At 54.8% G+C, this 23,978-nt stretch overlaps 1 protein-coding gene across 3 annotated transcripts; it reads right to left on the bottom strand.

Moving 5' to 3' along the window:
* Positions 1–308: 308 nt before the first annotated feature.
* Positions 309–22,583, bottom strand: PGPEP1 (pyroglutamyl-peptidase I). Of its 3 annotated transcripts, none has more exons than XM_079115008.1 (5): positions 22,451–22,583; positions 20,235–20,287; positions 5,824–5,940; positions 2,889–3,121; positions 309–1,860 (listed from the first exon to the last, which is right to left on the bottom strand). In XM_079115008.1, exons 1-5 carry the CDS (start codon positions 22,482–22,484, stop codon positions 1,668–1,670), a joined length of 630 nt encoding a protein of 209 aa, XP_078971134.1. In that variant the 5' UTR covers positions 22,485–22,583; the 3' UTR covers positions 309–1,667. The 3 variants fall into 3 exon arrangements, with proteins under 3 accessions (XP_078971134.1, XP_078971136.1, XP_078971135.1); XM_079115010.1 differs by having other exon boundaries at positions 2,889–3,007; XM_079115009.1 differs by lacking the exon at positions 22,451–22,583 and adding an exon at positions 8,301–8,451.
* Positions 22,584–23,978: the final 1,395 nt, after the last annotated feature.

The following is a 23,978-nucleotide window of genomic DNA, read 5'->3' as shown; positions in this document are numbered from 1 at the left end:
GGGACAGCACCGAGGGGGTGCAGGGGGCCAGCTAAGCCCAGACGGCCCCCTCCCACCCTGTCGCGCTAGGGTCTCTGGGGACAGACAGACCTGAGCCTGGAGCTGGTTTGAGGGAGACCCTGGGGAGCCCCTCGTCCCAGTCCCCACACTTGGAAGTGCCCCAGTTTCCGCTAGCAGAGCTGGCCGGGCGCACGTGGTGACATCTCACCCTCCGGCTCTCTGAGACCGAGCGCTCGGGCTGGGGGCTTGGGGGACAGTGCCCCGAAGGGGGAGGATGGGCATGGAGGCAGCAGGGACCGATGGCTTAACCTGCCAGCCAGTCCAGCCCGCTGCCCAGCGCAGACCCCGTGTCCCACGACCGAGCGACTCGCTTGCCAGGGGACACACTTGACCAAGCCCAGCTACCAGGTCCCAGGCAACCAGAGGGCCCAGGCGCCACCTGGCCTGGGGATGGAGGGACGGGAAGTGAGCTGAAGAGACCCAACCCACCACCTCGGGTGGAGAAGACCCGGGAGGCCAGCAGAGTCCCTCCCAGGGAAACGGAAAGCCATCTTCCTCCCCAAAGAGAAAAGGAAACGGTCCCCATGCGCATCTTCCTCCCGCGTGGCACTGCTGCGGGTTGGTGCTCTCTCCTGGCGGGCGGGAGTCAGGGTGGAGCTGAGTTCAGCCACCTCCTGAGAGGTGCTGCCCACCCGCCCAGCAAGTTCAAAGTCGGCACGGGGCAAGGTGCAGACTGACTCCCGAGTCCCGGGCAAGGCTCCAAGAGCCATTCGCCTGGAACCCGCAGGGCCTGCCAGGGTCTGCCTGAGCATGCCGGGACATGCCAGGCTCCAGCTCCAGGCCTCGGGCCCCAGGTGCCCAGGGAGGCTTCCGAGGCTGCGACACGTGGCATATTTAAGTCACAAGCAGCCCAGAGCTGCTTTCCCAGGGGTGCTGGAGGTCCCCAAGGACAGTACACAGCTCCAGGGTCAAGGGACCAGGACTCCGTGGCTGTACCATGGCCTGGCCATGGGCCCACTCTGTGGAGTAAGGCAGTCTCTGAAACAAAGGTACGGAGTCTTCAGTCCAGTTTGGGGGGCAGGAGGCCAAAGTGGGCCACACCCCAGGAAGAAGAGAAGACACTTGGGTCCCTGGCTAAGCCACCGTTTAACAAAGGGAATATAAATTACTCTGTGCTCCAAACTAACACATGAGAGAGAAAAAAGAGAACAGAAAACCAGCCACATCTCAAGGCAGCCCCGTCTGGGGACACCCACGCTCTGGGGACACAGTTTTGGGCCGAGTCTTCACGAGCCTTGACTTTGAGAAGAACCAGTCTGGAGCAGTGAAACTCGAGTTCCTTCCCCCAGACTCAGGGAAAGCGGGTGAACCTGTGGCCCAGGCCAGGCCACAGAACACGGTGCGCCCGACCCAGACTCTCTGGAAACCTGTCCACTGACTGACCTCCTGAGGGCAGCTGGTCCCCAAATGCACAGGGGACAGGAGAAGTTGCTCAGCCCGTTCGTGGAGGCCATGGGAGCTTCCGCGGAGCAGGGGTGTAAGGTGGCCAGCCAGACCCGCTCAGATTGGTGCTCGGTGTGCTGGCAGCTTGTCTCTCCCCAGGCCCAGGGCAGATGTCCCTCCTGGGGTCCCCAGCGGGCCAAGGTCGTGGAAGGCCTGAGTGGCTCTCAGTGTTGGTGGCAGCAGTCGATCTTGTCCTCTGACTGCTCCAGGACGCCCAGCATCTCCTCGATGATGGCCCGCAGCGCCCTGCCTAGCTGGTCGGCGTTGTACGGCTTGCCCAGCGGGGGCACGTGGACGAAGGCCGAGCGGCCATGGCTCTGGTACAGGGAGGTGTAGTAGGTGAAGTCACACAGGTATCTACCCACGGGCGTGGGGGGAGCAAACCAGGGCAGCCTGTCAGCACACGGAGCAGCAGAGCCTCGCGACCGCGGGACCCGCCCCAGCCGCGCAGGAAGCCGCAAAACGGGAGCCCACCTCCTCGCCCCCAACGCCGCCGAAGTGGAAAACCCTCTAGCTGCCCATTTTGGTGCCCGAGTGGCCAGCAGGCAGAGCGGGACGGTGCTGGTGGGAATGAGAGCTGCCTGTCCCTAGGGGAAGGTGACTGGGCAGCGAGGGACGTTATAATCATAGACTTTCCAACCGAGCATTTCCTGGTTTGAGAATCTTCTCTTGGGACACCTCTGCACAAGGGTCCAGGAGAGCAGACACAAGGACCGTCACTGTTGTGTAAAAAGGCAGAAAAACTGACAGCAACCCACATGTCTGCTAAGGGGAGGTGGCTTGAGAGATGCTGGGTCCCCTGCACAGAGGAATACCACGAAGTCGTTCACAAGGAGTGCCGAAGACTGGGGAAATGGAGACCCCACTGCGGAGCGATGGAAATCGGGGAAGCGATTTCCCGGGGGAATGCATGGATGTGACTCCAGCCATGTGAGGGTGCTGGGGACTGAACCCAGGGCCTGGTGCTTGCGAGGCAGGCACTCTATGTCCCCAGCCCTTAGATGAAATCCTAAACCAGCTGTCCCTGAGGGCGCCCGGGGACACGGCTCCAGGCCCCCATGGATAACCATTCACACGCATATCACACACATCTTCCCGCGGCCTTTCAATCCTCTCTAGATGACGTAGACTATCTGACACGGTGGAGACTCCATGGGATCGTCCTTGTCCTGTGCTGCCCAGGGAATGATGCCAAGGACGCGCACCAGACCCGCAGCGCTGTTCAGAGGTCTGCAGCCCAGGGGACCGACCAGTTCTGGGCTTCCTAGGCATTAAGTGCTCTGTCCCCAAAGGCCACAGTCAACAGACGTGGCCTGCTAGTACCAGCCTCGGCCAGCCGAGGGAAACCCCTTCTCGCCCCCGCCACCAGGCACCCGGCGCCCTACCTGCCAGCGTCCTGCGAGATGGTCACTGTCACATCCAGCCCCAGCGTGGTGACCCTCTTGCACACAGCGTCCATGTCGATGATGGAGTCGATGCTCTCCGGCCCGTCCTCCACGCAGCACTGAGAGCCGGGACAGAAGCGGCAGTTGTCCAGGCCCTTATAACCCGTGTTGTGTCCACACTTCTCCAGTGTGACCGTGGTCGCCATGCCCGATACCCCCACATGCACCACCAGCTGCAGACAGATGGGTAGGGCTTAGCACAGCCTGGCCAGGGCCGCGGGCGCCCGGACCAGAGGGGAGCCACAGCCTCCCCGGGTTCTGTCTGGGCTACGCGGTTCCTGACTTCTTGCTGCTGGAATAGACCTGACAGTCACTCTCGAAGAAAGGGTCGCCAAGCAAAAGGCGCACAGCAATGAACACTCGAGGACGTCACTGCTGCTTTTTGTGTCATTACAGTCAAATATTAGAAACAACTAATTAGCCATGAGTGAGGGGTTGATAAACAGACGGTGAACTATTATGCAGCATTTTGGCCCAAGGCAGTTTTAAATGGAATGATCTTCAAGACACGTTGCCAAGTGCAAAAGGCAAGGTATAGCTTCCAGAAACCTAGCCTAAAAGTTATCCAGGATGCAAGGAAGATGGTCACTTTCTCTTTATAAATAACTTTGTTTTATGCATGAATCTGGGTTATAGAAAAGTGAGATTCAAATCTGGGGTGCCACCTCAAAAAAAATCCCCCAAACCCCAAACCAAACAAAAGTAAGAAAAAGCCCAGAAACAACTAGAATGCCCAACAAGAAGAGAACACAGATTGCCAAACATTCCCAGCATGAAGCTGGTAATGCCTCAGTGTGGCCCAGAGACTCAGGAGGCTGAGGCCAGAGGATCACAAATTGGAGGCCAGTCTCAGCAACTTAGAGAGACCCTGTCTTAATAAAATAAAACCGGGCCAGGGATGCAGCTCAGAGGCACAGCACCCCTGTTCAATCCCCAGTGCCACAAAAAATAAAATTTAGGCTGAAAAGAATAAAATGAAATAAATAATTCATGAAATAAGTTTGGGCTGAAGAACTTGCTTTCCTCTGGTAGCTAGCTACCCATGGCCAAAAGTGCCTACTGGGCAAGATGTATGTTTGAATTGTGTTGTTTGTATAAAAGGTACACCAGGTATGGGAACCGGGGCACAGAAGATGGTAAAACGTCCAGGCAAGTTTTCATCTTGAGGCTGGGGGTGTGGCTCAGTGACAGGCAAGTGGCTCCATTCCCAGCACAAACAAACTGAAATCAAAACGGGGGGGGGGGGGCTCACCCCTAGGGCACCTAGGTGCACTCTAGGATGTCTGCACAGTGACACAATCACCTGACCCCTGCGCTCTAAAACATGCCCCAAGTTACACAGCACAGGAACGCGGGACAGTAGTTTGCTTTTTCTTTGATAAACTGGACCAAGATAAGATCACACAAACGGAACGACAGGAGAAAGCAGCTAGAGAACCTCCCTCCAGTCTCACTAAGCTCCCGGGTCCCCCTCTCTAAGCCAAGGCCAACCACACTGAGATCAGAGAAGGGGCCTCCTTGGAGAGGGGGAGTCCTGCCAGGCACGGTGGCCACACCTGCAATCCCAAGACCTGGAGGCTGATGCAGGAGGACTGCAAGTTCAAGGTCCGCCTCCATCACTTAAGGCCCAGTCTGGAAATAAAAAATAAAAGGGGCTGGAAGTGTGGCTCCATGGGAGAGCACTGGCCCAGCTTTTGGGACGCCCTGGCTTCCATCCGACATTGGGGGGATATATATATATATATATAAAATAACAATAATCAAATTAAATTAAATTTTTTAAAAAAGAAGAGCTCCTGGCAGCGCTGGAGCCCCGAAGGAGTGCAGCTGGGAAGACGGCTGGCCGAGGCCCTGGCTTCTCAGCAACACCCGCCAGGCAAGCTCCCCGGTGGGCTTAGGCTCCTGACCCCTTGGGCTCCCTGCGATGTGAGGACAGGGCTGCCGTCAGACTGGCCTTCCTTCCCCCCACGTCTAGCCAAGGCCACCCCAACCCCTTCCCCGCTCGAAGAGGTCGGGAGGAGCTGGGGCCACCGTCTGCTGCTGCGGGACTGGGGCCGAGGCTCTATAAATCAGTTGTCCTTCTCCCCCCACCACAGTGATTGGTTCAGGGCCAGCACGTGACCCCAGCTGGCCAATGAGGACCAACCACGGACCTTGGGGAAAATGACTGCAGGAAATGTTACTCCGTTGAGTGGCCCAAGTGGGAGGTCCAGCAGCCGTGGCCACCGGGAGGGTCTTTCCAGAGCAAAGCAGAGCCAAGCCGAGCGGCCCAGAGAATGCAGACAGCACCGCGGGAGCACACGGATCGAACCATCCCTGAAGCACACGCACTTTTCAAATTATGTAGAGATGTGTTTTGACGGTCTGTCTACCCACCCATTTACTTTTATTTTTTGGTACTGGGTATTGAACCCTGGGGCGCTTAACCACTGAGCCACATCTGCAGCCCTTTTATTATTTATTTTAAGATAGGGTTTTGTTAAGTTGCTGAGGCTGGTCTCGAACTTGTGATCCTCCTGCCTCAGCCTCCTGAGTGGCTGGGATTACAGGTGACTCCCACCTCACTCGGCCTGTTTGTTTTTGCAGGACTAGGGGTGGAACCAGGGCCTGCACATGCCAGGCAAGTGCTCTACCACTGAGCGGCACGTCCCCCGTCGCTCCTGAAAGTCTCTTGCAACCACTGCTGGAGACAGACAGACATCCAGAGGGACAGAACCAGGCTCTGTGAGGTCCCAAGCAAGAGCACTCCTCCCTCAAAGAAACCCAGAAAAGCCTGTCCCTTTTGAGGACGAGGCTCTGGCACTGGTCATGGGATGGAGAAGGCGGCACACAGCGTCGGGGTGTGTGGAGTTCTGAGGGAGCGCGCCCGCCTCACCTGGGGACTGTGCTTCTCCCACAGGGCGGGAATGAGCCTCTGCACCGTCCGGTACTCCACGGGGATCTCGTACACGTGCAGGTCCACACTGTCGCCCAGACCCAGCTTCTCCAGCTCCTGGAGAGAGAACAGAGAGAGGCTTGCGGTACTTGCCAGAGGCAGGGACAGTGTGCCCCCTGGGGACAAGCTCACTTGTCCTCAGGACACAGGCCATCCTGGGGATCAGGCAGAGGCGTGTTCTGTCTCCCCAGTGGCTCCTCCACTGTCCCTCCACATCTCCATGGAAGGTGGCATGACTGTCTCCGGAGCCAGGCTCCTGGGTTGGAACTCTGCCTGCGTGACCTCAGGCAAGTCACTCCACCTCTCTGACGTTTCCATGTCTGGAAAACAGGGGTGACAAAGGCCTTCCCTTGCAGGGGAGTTAAGAATTAAACAGGCCAATGGACACAGTTCCAAGCAATGCCAGGCACATTTTAAGAGTTCAATAATGTTGGCTGCCATTACTAATATTCATTTTGTTATTGTTGTTGTTGTTGTTTTGGCCTTGGGAATGGAACCCAGGGCTTCACCTGCATAGGCTAGGCAGGGCTCTGCCCCTGGGCTACATCCCCTGTCCCGCTTCGCGGTATGTGATAAAAATTAGTTTTAGACTTGGTGCCTGATATGGAGCAAGCTCACAGTCTATGTTTACAGATGGAGTCAACTCTTCAGGGAGCTTCCAACCATCACAGGCATGAGATGGAAAGGTCATGGGATCACCAGGCACAGTGTACATGCCAACGACTGGGGAGGCTGAGGCAGGAGGATCTCAAGTTCAAGGTCAGCCTCAGCAACTTAGTGAGACTCCAAGCAACTTGTCAAGACTCTGACTCAGAACAAAAAAGAGTGTGCGGATCATGAGATGAAGCAGGCACGGTGCACGCCAGCCTGCAAGCTTGCTCCTCACTGACAGTACTGCTTCTCACACCACCAAATCCTGATCCTCATTCCTGCCACACCACAGCTGCCTGCAATGGTGACATCCTGATAGCTGCATGGAGCCTGCCTCACCCCTTTGCACCAGCTTAGCCACACGGTGCCCCGTAGATCCCCATGATGGCAGGGCTGACTGGGATCTGGGCTTGCTGCCACCACCCAGAGCCATGACAGGGGATCAGTAGCCCAGAGAAGGTCTGGATTAGTTCATTTTCTGTTACTATAACAAAATGCCTGAGGCCAGGGTACTTTATAAAGAAAGGGGGTTATTTAGCTCACTGTTCTGGAGGTTCAAGGGCCTGGCTGGGCTTTGGCTGAGCTCTGGTGTAGGTCTTGGTGGTAGAAGGGAGGCTGCAAGGCAAAGCAGGACACCAGATGGCAGGAGTGGGGCTGAAATCCTGGGTTGCTCTACCACCAAGCTCCATCCTCAGCCCTTTATATTTGTTATTTTGAGACCAGGGCGCACTAAGTTGCCCAGGCTGGACTTGAACTTGAGATCCTCCTGCCTTGGTAGCAGGTACGACAGGCCTGTGCCACCAGCCTGGCACCAGCTCCCCGCTATCTAACAATCCCCTCCGGAGAACTAACCGGGGTCCCATGAAACTGCCGGGACTCCTTTGAAGGGAGTGTCCTGGGTGGCCTAATTACTCCCCACTAGGCCCCTCCCCTTAAAGGGCCCACCATCTCTTTTTTTTTTTTTCTTTTTTTGTTTTTTTGTTTTTTTTTTTAGTGCTGGCTAACACCACCCCCACTGTGCAAAAGCCGCAGAGTTGGGGACCTTCCCCAGCTTCCGCATGCTGCGCGCTCCGGGCAGGACGCTTGCCACGCAGACTGACAGAAGACCTTTCCCTAGAGGATTTTTAGGTACATCCAAGTTTCCTTTGGCGAACAGATTTGGAGACCTAGACTTGACCGTCTCCACCAACGACAGCCCTAACCCTTTGCCTGGCAGCGGGCCTGGCGGGATCCAGAATCACTGCGCACCGGCGGGGCGGCGGAGCGCCACAGGGCAGCACGCTGGAGGCCGGTTCGTCCCGGCACCGAGCAAAATAATGGTAATAACAACACTGAGTTAAATGAGTTAAATAACACATTTCCCTGCTCGAGCCTCGAGCCTCGTGTGGCTCCAGCCTTGTCCAAGACTAAACTGAACTCCCCACGGTGGCCCGGGTGCCATCTCCCCGCAGCCTGCTTGGCTTCTACACCCTGCGGCCACAGGGCCCTCCTGGCAGGACCGTCCCTCGGCTGCAGGGGGCCCATCTGCCGGCCCTGCCTCTCTCCTGCCCCGGCTATGGGCACCTCTCAGCTTCCCGCCCCGCCTCCTGAGAAGCCCTTCCTGATGCTCGGCCCTTGCCACTCTCTCAGTCGCATGTAAGTCACTGTCCCACAGCAGGTACTTGTGAATGCCGGCTGAGGAACCCAGTGGCCCAAGCTTGGACTGACAGCAACAGAACAATGTGGCCCTGGGCATGTCCCCAAACCTCCTGAGGGAACCTACCTACCTCAGCTGGAAGCAGGGCTGGCTGGGACCTCATTCCCCTTCTCATCCTTTGCCACATCTAAAGGGAGCGCCTGACCATTCCCATTTGTCAGATGGTAGAAACAACCCAAACACCGTCAACAGAGAAGATAAACCACATGTGGCCTGGTCACCTGGTGGAACAGTATTCATCCATGAAAAGGAACGGAGCTAGATGAACCTCCAGAGCCACCCTGAGTAAAGAGGCCAGTCAGCAAAGGACACAGTGTGTCCAAGTCCATTCACAGAAACGTGCAGAACAGACGCCAGATTGGTGGCTGCCAAGGGCTAGGGGGTGGGAATAGGGAGGGACTGCTCTCAGGGATTGGGTGATGGAATGTTCTGGAAAAGATAAGGTGATGGTTATAAGATGAATGCACCAAGTGCCACTGCATGGTACACTACTGACTTGTTGTTTTGCGGTGCTGGGACTGAATCAGGGTCACACATGCTAGACATTCTTGGATACTAAGTTATGCCCCAAACCCCAAAATGATGACTCATTTTATGTTATGTGAATCTCACCTCAATTTTTAAAAAGGAAAAAGAAAAGAAATACTTCTTCACTGCAAGGTTGGCAGAGGGTAGGAATGAGGAGCATCGGCTCCAGAGTAGATGACCGACTTCGTTCCTTCCTCCCCCTACTCACTGGCTGGGTGACCCGGACAAGTGACCCACTCTCTCTGTGCCTCGGTGCTCCCATCTGTGTGGTTAATAGTAGTGCCACTGCATAAGGGGAACAAAATAACAAAAGTGAAGGGCAGGTGCCTAAATACAAGCCAGCTCAGCTTATTATTTTAGCATATGAATGTGCTTCCTTTAAGAAAGGACTGGGGGAGCTCAGGGGTCATGCATGCACTTGGTATGCATGAGGCCCGGGGTTTCCTCCCCTACAAGTCAAGAAGAAAACAAAGCCACTCTGGTTGAAATACAGCAATCAGATTAGCCGTCTTGTCTGCAACAACTAGAAGAAAAGAGACACGATATAAAAATTAATAGTTTTCAGTTACTAATGGAAAAGGTGGTGATTATATTCCAAAAGGGTCAGGAGACTGTGGTTTCAGGGCGGAGCCCTGGAGCAGAGAGAGGTGGAGAAAGGGAGCGTGGCGGAGGGCCGGGGAGTTCTGAGGGTGTGCAGATGTGAGGGGCAGACCACCCGGGAGGAGCAGAGGGGACGGCCTCACAAGACTGGCCCCGCACAGACTCGGCTTCCAGATCCATGGGCCCCCCCAACTGCAGAGCCCCCGCTCCAGAGCAGGTCTCCCTCCGCCGCGTCGGAGCCCGACACGGAGCCTTTATTGTCACGCCTCCCGAGACAACGCAGTACGATACCTACCTACCTTGTGTTAGGCATCCGCTACGGTTTGGAAAACTGTCCCCCAAAGGCCTGTGTAGTAAAACCTTAGTGCTAGCTGGGCGCCCTGGTGCCCCCTGCAATCCCACACCTGTCATCCCAGGGGCTCTGGAGGCTGAGGCAGCAGGATCGCGAGTTCAAAGCCAGCCTCAGCAACTCAGTGAGGACCTGAGCAACTCAGCGAGACCCCGTCTCTAAATAAAACACAAAAAGAGCTGGGGATGGGGCCCAGTGGTGAAGCACCGCTGGACTCAACTCCTGCAACAAAAAAAAATAAATAAAAAGGCTCGTGCTATTGGGGGCTAGCAGAACCTTTAAGAGGCGGGGCTGCGAGAGAGGTCTTCAGGTCATTGGGGGCGTGGCCTGGGGAGTGGGCGGGGCTCCTCCTCTTCCGCCCTGGTCATGGTCATGATGACTGAGCAGCTCTCCAGCCAGAGCTCTGCTCCTGTGCTGTCTCACCAAGACCCCAGGGCAGGGGTTACATCATCCTGGGCAGAAACCTCCAGAACTGGGAGCCAAAGTAAACCTTTTCCCTTTAGAAGCAGATGATCTCAGGTATTTGCTCTAGTGACAGAAAGCTAACAGTATCCTGCCATCTAGAGATAATTTAGTTTACAGGAGGATGTGGGTGGGTTCCATGGAAATGTGACCCCGTTTAATAGAAGGCACCTGGAACACTCATGGGTTTCGGTATCCTAACCAGGGCTGATCTTGGAATCCACCCTCCAAAGCTGAGAGACCACTGGACTTTGCATCTGTACCAGCCGGAGTGAAAAGACCTCTTACGGAAGGGGGCGGGGGGAGGACACAGTAGCCCAGGAATAGAGGCTGCTCTGGTCCTGCCTCACAAGCCTGAAAAGGATGGCACTGCTTCCAAGTGACAGCTTACTCCAGAAAGAAGCTCACAGGTATTTACAGGAAATCCAAAAGTATCCAGCATGTGGCAAGGAAGGGTTCACAATGTCTGGCATCAAATCAAAACTCACTCGGCACGCAAATGAGCTGAAAAAGATCTCCAGCCCACGCACGCCTGCTATCGCAGTGGTTTGGGAGGCTGAGGCAGGAGGATCATGAATTCAAAGCTAGCCTCAGCAACTTAGCGAGGCCCTGTCTCAAAATAAAACATAAAAAGAGCTAGGGTGTGGCTCAGGGGTTAAGCGCCCCTGGGCTCAATCCCTGGTATAAAAAACAAACAGAAAACCTCCCAAAAGGAGGAGAAAAATCAATTGATAGAAACAGGTTGAGAAATGATTCAGATGGTGGAGTCAGGAGATAAGGACATTAAGACAGTTACCAAATTCCTTAAAAGTCTGACAGATGGTGAGGTCCTCTCACCCCCACCCTATCCTGTGCCCCATCTCCATACTTCAGGGGTAAATACTCCTTTATGGGTGGGGGAGGTTACTGGGGATTGAACTCAGGGGCACTCACCAGCCCTATTCTGTATTTTATTTAGAGACAGGGTCTCACTGAGTTGCTTAGCACCTCACTTTTGCTGAGGCTGGCTTTAAACTCGTGATCCTCCCGCCTCAGCCTCCACGGGGATTTGTGGTAAATGCCAACAGTGCACATCCTTGCAGGCTCTTCTCTATCTCACACACAACTACCTAGTTAATCACACAGCATGGGCATCCCCCTTATCTATGAGGACACATTCCAGGGCCCCCAGTGGATGCTGAAATCTCAGATAGCACCCAGTTACATCTTAACTAAGCACTGTATTCCTTTTCCATTTTTCCCCCGCTAGGCCAAGGACAGAACGCAGGGCCTGGCACATACTAGGCAAGCTCCACCGCTGAGCCACACCCCCAGACTGTTTTTATTTTATTTTGAGACAGGGTCTCACTAAGTTGCCCAGGCTGGCCTGAAATTTGTGATCCTCCTGCCTCAGCCTCCCAAGTAGCTAGTATCACTGGCATGTGCCACTACTCTTGGCCTCCTTCCCTATTTTAACTCAGCACTTAGCACACACTGTGACTGTGACTTTTGCAGCAAAACTAGCATGAGTTTCTTCTTCCTTCTTTATAATTTAATGGGCAGAAAAATCATTCTTCACATAGATCACAGTAACCTCAACATCTCATTTTTTTTGCAGGCAGGGAGGGTACCAGGGATTGAACTCAGGGGTACTCGACCACTGAGCCACATCCCAGGCCTATTTTGTTATTTTTTAGAGACAGGGTCTTGCCAAGTTGCTTAGGACCTCGCTACGTTGCTGAGGCTGGCTTTCGCGATCCTCCGGCCTCAGCCTCCTGAGCTGCTGGGATTACAGGCATGTGCCAGCACGCCCAGCTTCACTATCTGATTTTTTCTTTACTTATGACGTAGAGAGCATTCACCTTTTCACTTCAAGGCAGCACCGTACTGCTTCTTTACGGCACAGCTGAATTTCCAGCATCACTGCTCTTATGCTCTGAGAACACTGTGAAGTCCATGAGGGCACAGCCCCCAGCAAAACAAAACAGACAGACAAACCAAAGGAGGGTCCACAAGCACTGCGATACTGCCACCATTCATCTCCTAACTGAGATGGCTACAATGACCAATGGGCAGACAGCATATACAGTGTGGATACACGGGACAAAAAATATGATCACATCCCAGGTGGGATCTAGTAGAACAACAAAAGATTCCATCAAACTACTCAGAATAGGGGCTGGGGATCTAGCTCAGTTGGTAGAGTGCTTGCCTCACAAGCACAAGGCCCTGGGTTCAATCCCAGAACTGCAACAAACAAAAAAATTACTCAGAATAGTATACACCTTATAACTTATGGATTGTCTATTTCTAGAATTTCCAATTTAATATTTTTGGGCCATGATTGACAGTGGGTAACTGAATTCAAGGAAAAGTAAAACCGCAAATAAGGGGCACTTATTTATTTTTACATCGATTATAAACTTCAGAAACTGTATTTTCTCCACTGTGCAGTCTGTTTCAGAGATCCGTCTACATTTCTACATTCTCTGCTGTATAATATTCCACCTGAGAAACTGGCTCTCATGATTTAACCATTTTCTTGTGCTGGAACATTTAAGTGACTTCCACTTTTCCTCAATTGTATGCCATGCTGCAGTAAGTGTATGTGTGCAAATTTCTCACACCCATGTGTGAGGCACAAATACCAAGACGAGGCATCACTGTCCTGCAAGATTAGTATTTATTTAGCTGGGCACAATGGTGCACACCTGTAATCCCAGCAGCTTAGGAGGCTGAGGCAGGAGGATGTCAATCCAAAGACAACCTCAGCAAAAGTGAGGCAAAGCAATTCAGTGAGACCCTGTCTCTAAATAAATACAAAATAGGGCTGGGGATGTGGCTCAGTGGTCGAGTGCCCCTGAGTTCAGTCCCCAGTACCTCAAAATCAATTGACCAATGGATCAATCAAATGTGAGCCATGGTGGACGCCTGTATTTCCAGCTACTTGGGAGGCTGAGGCAGAAAGTTTGCAAGGTTAAGGCCAGTCTGGGAAACACAGGGAGACTGTCGTTTCTCTGAAGTCACCTGGAGGAATTCCAGGAATAAACGGGGAGAGGTCGCCACCTTCTGGACAGTGAGGGAACAGAGCAGGGAGGAGGCACAGAGTGGGCTGTCTGCAGAAACGTGATAGGTTTTGGACTCCTCCTCCTCCTCCTTTTTGCGGGAGACTACCACCGAGCCATATCCCCAGCCCTTTATTTTATATTGGGATGGGGTGCCCCTATGGTACCCAGGTTGGTCTTGAAACTGTGATCCTCTGGCTGCAGCCTCCTGTGTACCTGGGGCTGTGAACCATGCAGTGTTTCACAAAATCCGGAAGTCCAACCACCCCCGCTGGGCACGGCCACACTGCTGCCTGCCCTTCCCCTCTATGAGCTCAAAGTCATGTCTTGAGTCCCAGGTGACAGGTGCTGCTTTTAAAATCAGGACAAATCAGGATCGAAGAGAAGCGGGGCCTGGTGTGGTGGCGCATGCCTGTCATCTCCCAGGCTCCGGAGGCTGAGGCAGGAGGATAGGGAGTTCAAAGCCAGTCTCAGCAACTGCGAGGCCCTGTCTCTTAACACTAAGAAATTTTATCACAATTAAACAAAAGGAAAGAAAAAAGCAGAAGGGGGTGGCCTTATGTTTGAAAGGCTCCTGAGAACACACAGCAACAGGATCTGCTTCGGTGCCAGCAGCACGGGGCCTCAGGACGGCAGGACAGCTGGCTGCCCCTGGATTCCTGCTTTTGGAGTCTAGGTTCTGAGCACACTGCCTGCCCCCCATGCTGCTCTCGTGTCCCAACCTGCTCCCCACAGTACGTGCCGCTCCCCACACTCCAGGCTATTCCTCCCACCCCGTGCTGTTCCCCGCAGCTCCACACTGTTCCTCGCACCCTCAAGTCTACTGCTTAGAGACTCAGAATCCGACTCTACAACTGCATTCTTCCTGTCTTAGAGGCTGGGAACTATCCGGTTCCCATTTTCAAGCCTTTAGAACATTCTGGAATTCCTTGCCTTGCCCTTTTTACTGAATCCCAAAGGGAAATCTAAAACCTGGAGAGTCAACACGAGCTTCCACACCGCCCCGCCCCCCACGTCGCAGGAATTTCAAATGCACAGCAGCCTGGCCAAGAAGGGCCAGATGTGCGAAGCCGCCTACCCAGGCTTTCCTCAGTCCCTCTACACGGGACCTGTGACTTGTGTGGGGAGCGGGGCTGCGAGAACTTTTCATTTTCAATCAAATGTGAGCCAAGTTAGGAGACTCCTTCCTCTACCCTGGGGCCAGGCGCCTAAAGGGCAGCCAAGCTACAGGGCTGGGCTCAGCGTGTTTCTTAAACTCACACTTGATTTTTTTTTCCTTAAATAAATTTAGCCTTGGGCTGGGGGAGCTTAGTGGTACAGCACCTGCCCAACATGCACAAGGCTCTGGGTTCCAAGCCCAGCACCGCAAAATAAATAAAAACAGACAGAGAGCCTGTGCCAAGTGACAATGTCCAAGAATACTGGACTTGATGCGCTAGTGAGATTTTTTCCTAAAACACATTATATGAAACACATAACCACCTAATTTTATATTTGCCCTGCATACGGCATATATGTGCACATGTTCTTTTCACGTATATTTAAAAATTACTTTATAGCACTTCCCCTTTCCCCTCCCCCAGCAAAAAAAAAAAAAAAAAAAGATTTTTCATGTTACTCCTTAGATACCAAGTAATTTTTAAATTTTTTTCCTGTTCAACCTGGCCTAAAACTTGCCATCCTCCTGCCTCAGCCTCCTGGGATTTCAGGAGTGCCCAGCTGTGTCACGGGATACCCTGCAGTCACAAAGGGCAACAGGGAGAAATCCAGCCCACCCCACCTCAAGTAAGAGGTCAAGGTCAAGGCACCAGGGATGAGACATGGTCACACCTGGTACCTCCTGATAGGACTCACCAAGGTCATGGCGCAGCCCCTGTGGAATCCCTGCCCAAGTCTAAGCATGAGGACACAGCGACAAACCTGCCTGCAGGGAGTCTACAAAGCCCCCAAGCGTGTCCACACCCCGAGACGGCAGGGAAGACTGAGCGGGTGTGCAGATGGCAGATTAGAGAGGGGATGAGGGATGAGAGCGCGTGACCCGGAAGGTTCTCTCCCTGTAAGGGGTACTCGTAGGACAGTGGCAAGATCTGAATGAAGCCTGCAGGTGACAGAAGTGGACGGACGCTCGGGAAGTCGCATTCTGATCATCACGCGGGACCGTTTTAGGAAGTTCACCATGAATCGCTTAGGGACACTGGGCGGCACGTCTGCAGTGACCCCTCCATGACTCAGAAAAATTCTATTCAAAGAGAAAGAGCAAGTGTGATAGAAGATTAACACCAGGGGGCCTCAGGGCGCGAGGAACTGGGGGCACCGCGCCCAGGGGACACGCAGAGATTTCAGTCCTGCTAGGAAGAAGGACATGGTGGCGATTTTACGAATGTTTCTCTGATTTTTATTAGAGTCAGAAAATAGTTTTAACTTTTATTGACTTGCAAAAAAAAAGAGAATGGCGATTTTTGACAGTCTCTACAGAGACTGAAGATTAAAAGAGAGAGAGAGAGAGAGAGAGAGAGAGAGAGAAGAAACAAACAAAGACTTTTCCTCCAGGTCCCTGATGAGCCACCAACCAAGAGGCACAGGTAAATCATCTACCAGGTTTGTTCTCGCCAGTCTCTGAACCCTGCCAGCCGTGACCCTGTCCTCCCCGGCCTTCTCTGTGGCCCTGGGGGACTTTCCTGGTGACAGGAAGCATGCTAGTGTCCCAGGCCGAGGACAGTAAAGAATTGTTTTGCTCTTTCAGAGCTTCAGTGGGAGATCTGTCCCTTAATGAAGCCTGCTGCCCATGGGCCTGGCCACCTGAAAGCCCAGCCAGCCCAGGCGACTCAATTTAGTGGCACCAACGACCTGGGTGGGTGGAGGAACCACGGATGCAGGTAACACGAAGGTAGCCAGCTCTATGAACCTTCCCGAGGCCACCAGACATGTGACCTGCCGAGGCCAGGTGCCCAGCTCCGGGTGGCAGGTGATGCCTACGGACCCTCTCTTGGCCTCTCTTTCCTCTAGGAAGTGAGCGCGACCCGCCCCATGACTACCTGCCCACTGCAAAACAAACGTCGTCCCCACTGGGAGATGTCTCCCAAGCACCTGGGGCCTCGCCCACATTAATTTTTTTTGCTTTGGTACCAGGGATTGAACCCAAGGGTACTTAATCACTGAGCCACATCCCCAGCCCTTTTTATTTTTTAAAATTTTGAGACAGGGTCTTGCTAGGTTGCTTACAATCTCACTAAATTGCTGAGGCTGGCTTTGAACCTGCGATCTTCCTGCCTCAGCCTCCTGAGCTGCTGGGATTACAGACATGCACCAAATTGCCTGATTCACACTTCAAGGTAGATAGAAAATGGGGTGGCCTGTCAAAGAAGCCAGGGAGGGAGTCATCTTCTTGGCCTAATCTTTGCTCCTCAGGTCTCTGGATCCCACCTCTACATAGCCACCTGCAAGTAGGAGGGAAAATCTCAACTAAGAAAACCCCCATCAAGCCTTATGGGGATGCACGCCTGCAATCCCAGTAGGTGGGAGGCTGAGGCAGGAGGATGGCAAACTCAAGGCCAGCCTCAACTTAGTGAGGCCCTAAGCAACTAAATGAGACTCTGTCCAAAATAAAAAATAAAAGGGCTGGGAACTCGGCTCGGCGGTAGAGCGCTTGCCTGGCATGTGCAGGTCCTGGGTTCCCTCCCAGCACTCAGTTACAGTGAAAATGTCACATTTGGTGGCCCTGCTCAGGATGACACTCCTCTGGGGCAGGCTAGGAGTGATGGGCAAGGGCAGGGGCAGGGAGGGAAAGTTCTGAGGGAGTGGGAGTGCTCTGGGTCTAGGCCCTTGTTTTATGTGAATTACTCCTCAACTTTCAAAAGGTCCCGGGCAGAGGAAGAGTCTGGAGTTGCCGGCCGCTGTGGAGGAAGGGGGTGGCCCAGGTCTGGACATGTTCTTTGCCTGTGGACACATCCTGTCCCAACAGGGCAGGGCGGGTCTCCCGGGGAGGAGGGGTGCCGCGCACCCCAAGTCCCACAGCCCTTCCAGCAGCGCGGCGGGCGTGGCCCGCGCCCGGCGCACGGTCAAAGGCCCTGGGCTCGGGAGCCCCAGACGCGGCATTGTCTCCGCCCCGTCTACCTGACAAGACCCCGCCGCGCGGCCGCGCCTGACCGATTCCCTTGACCCCACGACAAAGACCCTCTTTGTTCGCTGGTAATATCCTTAGCAGGTCTGTCTAGACTCACTGTGGCAGTAATTGTCCCGGGATGTCACCACGTTCTGTGACCCGCTCAGGCAGGGAATGCTGCAGACAGCCCTGAGCCTGGGGCTCCCTGACCCTCCACACCCACCTGAGCCTCTAAGAAGAGAGAGCCGCACCACCTGGTGCTCCAGCCCCTCACCCAGGATCTAGGGGAGATGGGACACACGAAGGGTCGGGTCCCTCCTGCAAAAGAAGCTGGGGGAGGGGCGGGGTGTAATCTCAGCCCCTGGGGAGGCTGAGGCAGGAGGATCACGAGTTTGGGGCCAGCTGGACAACTCAGATCCTGTCCCCCCCCAAAAAAAAAAAAATTGTAGCTCCGTGGCAGAGCCCCTGGATTCCATCCCCAGCACTGGGGGCATGGCACTGGGGGACGGCCACCAACCTGGGGAAAAATTAAAGGGGGAGCTGAGCCTTCGCCCCCCAGCAACTGCCACCTCCCATACGAGGCTGGTGGGAAACAGTTCACTCTCTACTGGGGCACAAGCCCCTCCACCGCCCCCCCAAACCCCAGGGACCGAAGGAGGAGGACTGGGGTTGGGGGAAGAGCTGGTTAAAGAAGCAGCGGGGGAGGGGCAGGGAGCAGAGGTGGAGGGGCTGGCGGTGCAGCTGGGGACAGCATGCTCAGCCCTGGGTTCAGTCCTCCCCACAGGAGAAAAAAGGAGAACCAGAGAAACGGACAGAAAAAGATGCAGAGAGAGAGAAAGATGGAGTCCGCAGAGAAGGAGGGAAAGAGAAAAGGAAAAGAGAATGAAGGGGAGCCAAGCCTGCCACAGGTCCCTGCGGGGGCGGGGACAACTGGGCTTCTGAAAATGCAGTTAGACCTCAAAGAAGCCACCGCAGCTGGCACCTTCAGGTGGAGGAGACAGATGTCCCCTGCTGCCTGCCTGCAGCTGCTTCCACTTTACACAAGAACAGCCTAAAGCATATTTTCTTGGGGTCTAGATCGGACCATTCATCTGAGGTGACACCTTTTTAACAGTCAAATCTGCCTTCATGGGGGCAACAGAAAAGAACCCACAGCAGCTGCAAGTAACCCCTGAAACAGATCCTGAGCAGCCACAGAAGAGCCACGGTCGATAGCATCACTACTGCTGCCAAGTTCTAGAAGAGGCAGGTCTCACCAAGCAGCGAGCGAGCCCACAGAGAAGTTAATACCTGGGTGTGCCCAACCGCCAAGGCAGGTGAGGGCTTCTTCAAGCAAACATGGAAGAATGACAGAATGTTCTAGATCTTGGTCCAGACTCAGGGGTGCACATATATGAAACATCGCTGATCACATAGACAATAGCCTCTAGTCCGTTTGTTTTTTTAAAGGGAAACAACCAGCTCTAAGACGATCAGCATCTTTGAATCCGGGGAATGGTGGAGATCTTATTTCATAAACATCAGGAACAAAGTAGAAAACGGGAAGTTCAGATCTGGAGAGAGGAGGAACCAAGCAGAAAGGGGTCTTTCCCCAGGGCCACACGATGAAAAGCTGCCAGCCTCCACCAGGAGCCCCGAAGCTCAGAGGGATTTCCAAAGATTGTTTAATTGATTTTTCTTCTATTTAGATGCAGATCGCAGTGTCTGGGGCCCAGGAATTCAGACACTCGGCTTTGTGTCCACTCAGCCCCGTGAAGGCTCCTGTCTGAAACTCGTACAAAGCCAGACACACAAGTCTTCAGAAACACGCTGTTTCTTTTTGTCTGGGGCTCCGGGGAGCGGGTGCACAAGAAGGGCCTCGGACGCGCTCCCATCTGCAGGGTCCCGGGACCCTGGCCCTCCATCCTGCTTGCAAAGTGGGGTGGGAAAAGAAGGGGGGAAGCGGCCAGGACTTTGAGGTCTAGAGTAGGAGGTGATAAAATAGAGGAGGAGGTAGCTGGGGAGCAGTACACTGAGATTTCAATTTGGGTTTTTCTCCAAATCCAGGAGTCTGGGTGAGAAGCATGGAATACTTTAAATCAGGCAGCTAATGGGCTGATTTATCTGAGGAGGAAACATCTCCCTTTCTCTCCACTCATTGTTCCCTAGCCTGCCTCCGAATGCTCCATCTGGCACACAAACTAGGAAGAGTCTGCAGGCTGGCACCCTGCTCAGGACACCGGGAGAGACACCCGCTTCCCTGCCTCCACGAGCAGATTTGTTTCCTTCCCCAGGTACTGGGAGGTGACACTAAGGGTTATTGTGCCCTCCTACAAGTTTAAGACACCCTCCACAGCCCCATCTGGTCTCCCAAACCTTGCAGACACCTGACCAAAACACCAGGGCTTCTCAGGTTGGCCATCTGGAGACCAACCAGTCCCAGTTTGAGTAAATACAAATGATTTTCATCAAAGAGATGGAGACTCCCTATTTGGATGCCTCTTAGGTAAAGAGGGGGCCAACCCCACTTATGCACCTGTGCTCCGGAAACAAGTGACCTTTACGTCCATGCCACAAACCCCCAGGGCCCAGATCTGGAGATCCCCCCCCCCAGAGCATGAGGGGGCTTCTGAAGCATGCCACTCCCGTTTCCTGGTTGTGTGACCTCAGATAACTCCCTTGATCTCTTTCCCAGGCCTCAGTTTCCACATCCATAAAGTGGTCAGAAGAATAACTGCAACTACCATGCAGGGACAATCGGGAAAATTCGAGAGTGCCAGGTGCAAAAAGGCACAAGTGCTCAGGAAGTGTAAGCAATGGCGGTGACAGTGAGGTGTGTGTATCAGCCTCCAATATTTCCAAGGAGACTTTCTTCAGTGCCAAGCATTTCTGGAGGAGCCCAGCTCCAAGTCGGACTCCTACCCTCGGGATCTGAGTTACCTGGACTGCAATCCAGCTGGCGTTCACAGTGTGTTCCCCAAAAGGGCCGAACCCTGAAAAGTAGTAAGAGCAAGGTGTTACCCACAGAGCAGTCCCTCCCAGTCTGCCCCAGGCAGGAAGCAGAGGGGAGCAGCCACCACCTGCAAAGGCCTGGGGGCCTAGGGAGGACCCAGTAGCCCTTCAGAGTCCCCCTCCTCCACCCGTCTGCTTTCAAACGAAGCCAAGGAGTCCTGTCTTCGTCACCACTTGAGTCTCATGGCCAGCCAGGGGTTAGGGGCCTACTTTGGACCCAGAAAAAGCTGGCCTGTTCCTTTCTCGATTTCTTTCATCATCCTTGACCCAACCTATATTTATTTTATCACTGTTCTGTAGTGAGCATCTCCTCCAACTGGATACACTCCATGGGTCACCACTGAATAAGGAATGGCCCTCCAGGGATATGACTGTCTTTCCAGTCCACCCTGTCCAGACACCATCCCATCACCCTTCTCTCTGTGGGGTCAACCCCAGGGACCCTTTCTCAATCAAGAAAGTTGCTTGAGGGCTGGGATTGTGGCTCAGTGGTATAGCGCTTGCCTAGCACGTGTGAGGCCCTGGCTTGATCCTCAGCACCACATAAAAATAAATAAATCAAATATAGGTATTGTGTCCATCTACAACTAAAAAATATATTTTTTTAAAAAAGAAAAAAGTCACTTGAGGCTGTACTAAATGATCTAGCATTCAGCCTCTTAGCAGCTCCTGGTAGGCAAGGGTATAGCCTGGCCCCGGTTTACAGGAGCCAGGACTGAGGCACAGAGCGGTGAATCCAGGTGCCCAGGGTCACACTGCAAGAAGATGGAAGAGCTGGGATTCAGACCCACATCCAGGGGGTTCCCAGCCTCCGCCCCCCGCTACTAATCACTGGGTCATACTGCCTCAAAGCTAAATGTCTCTAAGGGCATGGGCCAGCTGGGAAGGGGTCCCGTATGATGTCAACATCACAGGAGAGACACAGTGCCCTGGAACAGCAGGTACGGGCAGCCAGCTCAGGTGGGGACTTCCTGACTCCCTCTTTCTACAGATTCTTTGAGTCCCAGCTCAGTGGCTTACAAATGGGGTGACCTCTGTGAGCCTCAGTTTCTCTTTCTACAAAATGGAGACTGTGAACGTGTCAAGAACCCATGAAGGAAAACGCGCTGGGGCTAGAGATGCGTTCAGTGATGGACGGGCATAGGCCCGGGATGGTTCTCCAGCACAGCACGGACAAAAATCGGAACAGAAAGCGTCCAGCTTGGTGCCTGCACAGTGAGGACCAGAGTAATGGACAACCAGGCAGAGGATGGCGGTGGCAGCCAGGGGCAGGGCCCTTCCACACCTGTTAGGCAGGTGAGTGAGTGGCTTCCTCCAATTTCCTGGGACTTACAGTAGGACCTACTCCAACCTCCTTGGGTCACAAAACACCTGTTGGAACTTCTCATTCCATTTTCCCCTGAACCTCTCTAGAGAGCAAGTCAAAATGCCCCCCCCCACACACACACACTCTGGGGCCTGGAGGATGTTGACGGGCCATTTGGCCCCGAGGTGGAGTCTCAGCGAGGAGGAACAGTTGGTTTCAAGAGAATCGGTGACAGCTGGGGCCTGGCTCACCCCAAACAATCCAGGCAGAAAAGGTTTTGGCTAAGACAGTCCCTGGGACAGCCAGGGGAGAGCCCGGCGACCTCGAACCTTGAACCTCTACCAGCTCCTGCCCGAGGGGAGCAGCCCCCCATTAACTCAGGGCTTAGGGAGCAGCGGTGGGAGGTTCATTTGTCACGGGGCACTTCCTGCCCGCAAGTCAGCCTTTGTCCCCTGGGGCAAGAGGGTGGGGACAGGCTCGGTCTCGGGAGGGGCAGGAAGGCGGGGTCCAGCCCCGCCGGCTGGTTGGGCAGACAGAACAAGCAGGTAGGTCCCTGGAGGGTCACTGTCCTCGGAGGTTAAGTAAGGACGCCGGGGGCGAGGGGCTGCTCCACACGCGGCACTTGCCCGGGCCCTCTCCCAGCAAGTCCCGCTTGTCCTGACCCCCGAACCCGGGACCGTAGAGGCGCCCCCTCCTCCACTTTCTAGGTCTCCCGAACTGAGCTGGACTCCCTCAGGCGATGACATCTTCCCAGCCTGGGACGCCTCGAAGCACCTGCCCGGTCCGGCCCGCCACCCCGGGGCCGCCCACCAGCCCCCGGCTGCTGCCGCCCGCATACCGGTCACCACCACCGCCTTCCTGGGCTGTTCCATGGCGGGATCCGGTTGCGCCTGGGACCCGCCGGCGTTAGGACTGGCGAGTCCGCAGCCGCCGCCGCCGCCGCCGCCGGGACTCCGCGCAGCCCCGCCCCGGCCCCGCCCCCGGCCCCGCCCCCAGGCGCCCGCTCGGCGTGCGCGCCCCCGGCCACGCCCCGGTCGCGCCCCCAGCCACGCCCCCAGCCACGCCCCAGTCCCGCCCCGGCCGGCCCTCGTCGTGCGCGTCCCCGCAGTCCCAGCCGTACCCCGCCCGGCCGGCGTGCGCGCCCCCGGGCGCCAGACGCCGCGCGCGCACCCCGCACCCCGGCGCCGGGTCCTCTCAGCCGGTTTCCCTACCTGCGAGGGGGATGGTTCGCACGGTGGGGTGTGGCCGCTAAGCGCAAGGAGCCTGGGGCTGTGGACCCGCAGATCATTATCCTGCCGGTGTACATGGAGCGCCTGCTGAATACCCACTGCCAAAATTTGGGAGCGGGAGGAACGGGAAAAAGATCACCGCTCCGCTTAGTCACAACAGTTTACAGATGGGGAAACTAAGGCACAGATCGGAAGGCCATTTGCCCAAGGCCACTTCTCGAATTGGAGGGGTCACAGACGCTGCCTTCAGACCAGAAAGGCGGGGGAAAGAAGGGAATTAAAGAGGAAAAACACTGAGTACATTTGGCTGTTGCTGAGGAAGCTAACGTGGCCCCAGAGACCTCAGCTTCCTCCCTGTTCCCCACGCTGGCCTCCAAGCCCAGCTGCCTTCCAAGGGCCAACACTTCAGGGCCTTTGCACTGGCCGTTCCCGCTGCCTTGAACAGCCCCACGGTTCCCTGCAAACCTAACTGTGTCTCCTCCTTCAGACCTCAGTTCCCTCTTAGGGGACCTCCCCACCTGGCTGGCTGTCACCTCCTCTGAGGGTCGTCTACTCCCGTAAGGGTTCTTTCCCACCCAGGCTGAAATGACCCCACCCACCCCGTGGGTCCTTCCCATTTCCTGGTTCTATCCTCTTAATAGCAGTGAAGCTCAGAAGTCCTTCTTTTTTCCTTTTTCTGCTTCTCTTTGATTCCTATTTCCTTTGACAAGGAGATTAGAACTTCCAGAGCAGGAAGTGTTAGAGCTCCATCCTGGTACCCGTCCTGGTACCCACAACATCCCCGAGCACACAGGAAGTCCCCTGCCCATGTGCAGATTTTCTCCAGAAACAGCCAGAAAAATAAAACGGAGTTTCTGGCCATGTCCTCAGAGACAGGGCTGGACCTTGGACTTGGATCTCTGACACCTCATTCCAACGGCCTTGGCCCCGCCCCCATTCACCGGGACACTGGGCGGGGACTGTCTCCCCGTGGCACCCACCCAACATCCAGGCCAGAGTTCTCTAGACTGCCCCGGGGCTTTATTTGCAAGCTCAGGCCTGAGGTCACATGCTCAGAAGCTATTTCGGTGTTTGGCAGCTTAAGGAAGAATTCAGAAAACCTGGGAGCCAGCCTAGGCCGGTTGTGAGAGCAACACC

Source organism: Sciurus vulgaris, assembly GCF_902686455.1.
Source record: "Sciurus vulgaris genome assembly, chromosome: 16".
NCBI lineage: Eukaryota > Metazoa > Chordata > Mammalia > Rodentia > Sciuridae > Sciurus > Sciurus vulgaris.
This window is presented reverse-complemented; position numbering and strand designations above follow the sequence as displayed.

Coding starts and splice junctions, on each gene's coding strand:
- PGPEP1 (XM_079115008.1), bottom strand. CDS start 22,484: ATGGAACAGCCCAGGAAGGCGGTGGTGGTGACCG. Junction 20,288..22,450: donor GAAGGCGGTGGTGGTGACCG/GTATGCGGGCGG, acceptor ACTACTTTTCAG/GGTTCGGCCCTTTTGGGGAA. Junction 5,941..20,234: donor CCAGCTGGATTGCAGTCCAG/GTAACTCAGATC, acceptor TTCTCTCTCCAG/GAGCTGGAGAAGCTGGGTCT.